General features: G+C 36.2%; 1 protein-coding gene across 1 annotated transcript; it reads left to right on the top strand.

Annotated features, from left to right (window-relative positions):
- Positions 1-832: 832 nt before the first annotated feature.
- On the top strand, positions 833-4,617 carry LOC18039129 (protein ECERIFERUM 1). The gene is made up of 9 exons (XM_006428908.2): positions 833-892; positions 1,176-1,399; positions 1,517-1,752; positions 2,516-2,735; positions 3,052-3,436; positions 3,515-3,622; positions 3,718-4,020; positions 4,136-4,312; positions 4,447-4,617. Exons 1-9 carry the CDS (start codon positions 833-835, stop codon positions 4,615-4,617), a joined length of 1,884 nt encoding a protein of 627 aa, XP_006428971.1.
- Positions 4,618-6,381: the final 1,764 nt, after the last annotated feature.

The following is a 6,381-nucleotide window of genomic DNA, read 5'->3' on the forward strand; positions in this document are numbered from 1 at the left end:
GGTTCGGCACTAGCCTACATCCACATGTATGGAAAGAGCAATTTCACTATTGAATGATTACAATGGAGGTTTTTTTTTTTTTTTTTTGTTCAGCTTTTTTTTGTCTAACTATTTGCTCGCATCGCTCTATGCATCAAGGATTCTTTATTTATAATACAATTTAGGTATCCTGAGTCCTCAATAATTCCTCATCCTGATCATCTCACCTAGAATTTTATTTGATGTCAATATTTATCCCCTTCTTAAATTGAGTTTTATTTGATATTAGTGTTTATCTCTGACATTTATCTCCTTTTAAAATGTGCTTTGTGCTTTAGGAGCTTCTACATTCTTCTACTGAGCTTAAATAATGTTTCCAACTACCAGTTAATAGTTATAGGATTCAACAGCTGGACTTTTTTAATTAAGCTCATCTCCCACAGTAGTGCTCTCGTGCTATCATGCTCTCTAATGGTTGTGCTTATTTGACTTTATGCTCTCATATAGTTGAGCCTAATTGACTTATAAAGCTCTGTATTGAGCTTGCATGCTCTCAGACTCTCATGTAGTTGTGCTTAATTGACTTATTAAACTTATTACTGAGCTTTCATAATCTCATGATCTCATGGTCTCATCCTCTTATGCAGCTGTCCTTAAGTGACTTATTACATTTATTGTTAAAATATATGTATGTGAAGTCATTTTCTTAAAACTTGTTCTAAAATTCAAAATTGAAGCTGGATGCCACTGTTTAATCATCCGTATTAAACGTTATATAATAGCCCTCCCTCCTTGCATTTTTCATGTACATGTTGCAAAGCAACATTAAGCAACTAGTGCAAAATACGAAAGTATGGCTTCGAAACCAGGAATTCTCACTGATTGGCCATGGACACCCCTTGGAAACTTTAAGGTTTTACTTTTATTAACTTTCTCTCTCTCACACATATTCGACGTTAAATTAGGATATTTCTGATTGTCAGTGTAGTTGTATATGTATCACCTATATATGATCATTGCTACGTACTCTATCCACAAAATTAATGGGCTGGGGCGGAGTTAATTACTACGTTGAATTATAAGGCACATCTACTTTAAAAAATATGTATCTAAATCATTATTAGTTTAGGTTTTTTTTTTTAATTTGTCCAAGTAAATGTTAGCTTTGTCATGCTTCATATGACTTGTGATTTCAGTACATAGTATTGGCTCCTTGGATCATCCACAGCACGTATTCATTCATGGTTAAGGATGAAAAGGAGAGGGACCTACTCAACTTTCTCATATTCCCGTTTCTATTATGGAGAATGCTTCACAACCAGATATGGATCAGCCTTTCCCGTTACCGAACAGCCAAAGGCCGTAACAGGATCGTCGACAAGCCTATTGAATTCGAGCAAGTTGACAGAGAGAGAAATTGGTTTGCACTAGTGACCTGATTTATTTTGATTTTTGGGAATCCAATATTCCAATCCATATAGTGACTAGATAATTAATTAACATAATATCGTGTATTATTAATTTGAATGAATTACAGGGACGACCAAATAATATTGAGTGGAATATTGTTTTATGTTGTTTTCGGCAAAATGCTTCCAGGCGGAACTCAGTTGCCCATTTGGAGATTAGATGGTGTGATTCTCATGGCACTTCTGCATGCTGGTCCGGTGGAGTTCGTCTACTACTGGCTTCACAGAGCACTCCATCATCATTACCTTTACTCTCGCTATCACTCCCATCACCATTCCTCTATCGTCACTGAACCTATCACTTGTATGTGCTTTACGGATATTTGATTTAAAAATAGGACGGGGAAACCTCCCTCTCCCCTCTTCTTATTTGAGCTGGCTATTGCCCGCTTTTCCCCTCATATTTGAATCACCCACGTACGCCCCTCAAACACAATTTCTATAACCCTTTTACTATTTGTCCCTAAAACAACATACACACAATTTTTTTTTTTTTTAAAAAAAAAGAACTCTACGACGTTATTTCAAATTTCCAACTCAATAGAATAATAAATTAGATTTTGTTTTTATATATATAGATATCGGTGTTGTAGATTTACTAAATATTTAATGGATTGTTACAATTTTTATTAAAGGAAATTTAACATTAAAAATTATTTAGTTATATCTTATTCATTATTTTTTTTTTTTGAAATATGTTGTTTTCGGAGTAAAATATTAAAAAAGTTATAGCAGTTGTATTTGAGGGGTACATGAATATTTTTCAAATATGAAGGGGAAAGTGGGTACTAGGTAATGGCTTAAACAATAAGGGATAATAGGGAGGTTTGCCAAATTTGACGGAACCCGGACAGAATCAACTTTAAATAGGGTTCCGTTTTAGTAACTTAATATCTAAAATATAAAAACAAATCCACTATATTGTTGTTTCTGTCAGCCTTTAATCACTTTCGTATTTTTCCACTTGTTTAACACACTTTCCATTCTCTTAATTATTTCTCTTTTATACTGTAATTGGCTGCTATTTTAAAGAAGTATCGTAATTTTTTTAATTGGGCGGCATGCAGCTGTTACTCATCCATTTGCTGAGCACATAGCATATTTCGTTGTATTTGCAACACCATTGATTACAACAGTGCTGACTGGGGCCGGGTCAATAGTACTTGCCTTCGGCTACATCACTTACATAGACTTAATGAATAACATGGGTCACTGCAATTTCGAGCTCATACCTAAATGGCTTTTCACCATTTTTCCTCCTCTCAAGTACCTCATGTACACCCCTTCGTAAGTCTCTCAACCCGCCTCCTCCTCTGTTTAAGTTGTTTAATTTAGATAATTAATCGTGTTTTCCATTTTTTTAAGTTAATGAAATTTATATTATGTATATATAACAATGAACTACCAATAAACCACAATCTGGAGTTGTTATGATCACTATGAATTTCTGTTGATGCAACTTAGGTCAATTAATGCCCCAGCAGCATTCATGGATTCGTGAATTAAGTGTTCATTCATATCTAGATTGATTTGGTTATTGTTTTTATTAATGATAATTTCAATATATTATGATGAAACTCACTGTTAATTATACATGCAACAGGTTCCACTCACTGCATCATACGCAGTTCCGGGCGAATTACTCGTTATTCATGCCTTTATACGATTACTTATTCAGTACTGTCGACAAAACTTCGGATACATTATATGAAACCAGTCTCAAGAAACAGGATGATTCACTGGATGTTGTTTACCTCACACACCTGACAACACCTGAATCAATCTATCATATGCGGCTTGGTTTGGCCTCATTGGCTTCTAAGCCCCATCACCATGCATCATCAGAGTGGTATAAGTGGTTGCTGTGGCCTGTCACGTTATTGTCAATGATGATCACTTGGATTTACGGCCGTACCTTTGTGGTTGAAAGGAATCGCCTTAATAAATTAAAACTACAGACTTGGGCGATATCCAAATACAATATGCAAGTACGTACGAAAACTTTAATTAGCTAGGGTCATTTTGTTTTAATAATTAATTGATCATGATTTTCTGGTTGCATGCAGTACTTCTCGCAGCGGCAAAATGAATCGATCAATCGCTTGATTGAAGAAGCCATACTAGAAGCTGAGGAGAAAGGAGCCAGGGTGATAAGTCTAGGTCTCTTGAATCAAGTGAGTATATATATGTGTGTTCGGTCGTTTCATTCCTCTTCAAAATTTAAACTATCCAGAATTAATTAATCAGAATGGAAATCATTAATTATCAGGGAGAGGAGCTTAACCGGTTCGGTGGGCTCTTCGTGCACAAGAATCCTGAGCTCAAAATAAAGGTAGTGGATGGGAGTAGCTTAGCAGTGGCAGTACTGACAAACAGCATACCCGACGGAACAACCCAAGTGGTCATTAGAGGCATTCTCACTAAGGTTGCTTATGCCACTGCCTTTGCCTTATGCCAAAAGGGAATCCAGGTAGTAACTTTACGTGAGGATGAGCATGAGAAGCTTATTAGATCATTTGGGGGCAAATCTGAAAGTAAGAACTTGCTTGTTTCAAGGAGCTACTGCCAAAAGGTGACTGTCTATACGAATATTATAATAACTTATATATGTTATAGATATTATAATAGCTAGCCTCAATCATTTCGATCGCTAAAATTAAAATGTTATGATTAATTAATTGTTTCAGATATGGTTGGTGGGAAATGGACTGACTGAAGAAGAACAATCCAAGGCAGAAAGAGGAACAATGTTCGTTCCTTTCTCACAGTTCCCACCGGCGAAGAAAAGACGTAAAGACTGTACCTACCACCTCACACCAGCGATGGCCACTCCTGCTGCTCTTGAGAATGTCGACTCCTGTGAGGTTAGTAACTACTACTTATAGATACCCAGATAACTAGGTATTAATGTTCAATGCTGAGCTGATATTGTGCGGGTGCTTGATTGCACCTGTAATATGTACGTAAATTAATTAACAATTATTAATATACGTGACAGAATTGGTTACCAAGAAGGGTGATGAGTGCATGGAGAATTGGGGGGATAGTGCATGCCTTGGAAGGATGGAATGAACACGAGTGTGGTTACACCATTTCCAACGTTGACACCGTCTGGGACGCTGCTCTTCGTCATGGCTTTCTGCCTCTCACCATTCCAACTCAATCTTAATTCTAGCTTGGAGATTATTAATTACTTAAATTATTAATATCCATGAATAGCTGTCTGTGTTAATGTAAATATTTGTATGTCTTGTCTTGTGATGTTAAAAGCTATGTCCATAATTTATATATATATGGTCGATGTCACTGTGTAACATTTTATACATGTTCCATTTGTTCATGCTAGATATCTAGCTTTTGATCAATTGGACTTAGATAATTTCAATATATGCATATAATAAATTAATTAAACTTGCATTATTTGAAGATTCGGATTCTCTTCTAATCGAATTTTTCTTTAACAGTTATAGAAAATTTAGTCGAATTGACGATTGGGCTAAGAACTAAAACAATTGAGCCTAAATAAAGCGATACGGCCGACCTCTAATATGAACTCGTACTTATTGCTGAATATAAGGCTAAAGGAGCTGGCCGTTATAATAAACAATGTCACGAAAACTCGGAGTGCCTTACAAGCCAAAGAAGCCACAAAGGGATGATAAGTGTTAGGAAAGGACCAGTCCTCTCTCGAGGAATGGGTAAGTCTCAAACTCGTGGACGTTCAAAATCTTTTGCTGGAGTATATATTAGGGGTGTGGTTGTCGACATCTTAATTAGTTAATGTCTAGTTGCATTGTAGCTATTTGATGTTTCTTTTTGGTTTCGTGCTATTTGCAGTTGATTTTGTTTATTTAATATAAACCTGTTGGAGAATTAACAAATAAAACACTCAAAAAACACATTATTTTATTTCTTCAACAACACTCCTCACCAATTACAACTCTTATTTTTCACTCTCTACAACTTAGAGATTTTGTTACTTCACTTGATGCATAAACCAAAAGGGAGAGGGGGTATTTATATATGAAACAAACTAATCACAACCATTCATTTATTCAACTAATACACAAATATTCACCATCTATTAAAACCTATCACTCACCTACTTCACCAACCACACCTACCACACCTACTACAAGTAATTCAAACTTCACCAACCATACCTACTCATGGAACCTTCCATGAGTTAGGCTTGAATTTATTTATCTTGGATCAAGTTTATGATCCAACACCCCCCCTTAAACTTGATCATGTGACATCAAGCAAACTTCTGAATTTTACGAAGTCTTCTTGCTTGAGCGGCTTGGTGAAGATATCAGCTGCTTGATCTTGTGATTTTACATACTTGATTTGCACTTCTTTTCTTGCAATACACTCTCTTATGAAATGATAGCGAGTGTCTATGTGTTTGCTTCGATCATGAAAGACTGGATTCTTGGATAGGGCAATTGTTTATTTGTTATCAACACAAATCTCGGTTGGCTCTTCTTGTGGCAAACCTAACTCCTTCAGCAAATTTCTGAGCCAAATTGCATGACAAACACTTGATGTGGCAGCTACATACTCAGCTTCACAGGTGGATAGCGTGACAATTGGTTGCTTCTTTGACATCCATGTGAAAGCAGTATCTCCCATGAAGAACACAAATCCCGTGGTGCTCTTTCGATCATCTACATCTCCACCCCAATCGCTATCACTATATCCAACAAGCTTGTAGTCATTAGAAAATGAGTATAACAAGCTGAAATTAGTTGTACCTTTAATGTAGCGAAGGATTCTTTTTGCAGCTTTAAAATGGGTGGTCTTTGGAATCTCCATGTATCGACTCACAAGTCCAACAGCATAAAGGATATCTGGTCTCGTGCATGTCAAATAACGTAGGCTTCCGACCAAACTTTTAAAGAATGTTGGATCTATATCTTCGCCTTCATTA

This window comes from Citrus clementina, unplaced genomic scaffold (assembly GCF_000493195.1).
Source record: "Citrus clementina cultivar Clemenules unplaced genomic scaffold, Citrus_clementina_v1.0 scaffold_6, whole genome shotgun sequence".
NCBI classification, from domain to species: Eukaryota; Viridiplantae; Streptophyta; class Magnoliopsida; order Sapindales; family Rutaceae; genus Citrus; species Citrus x clementina.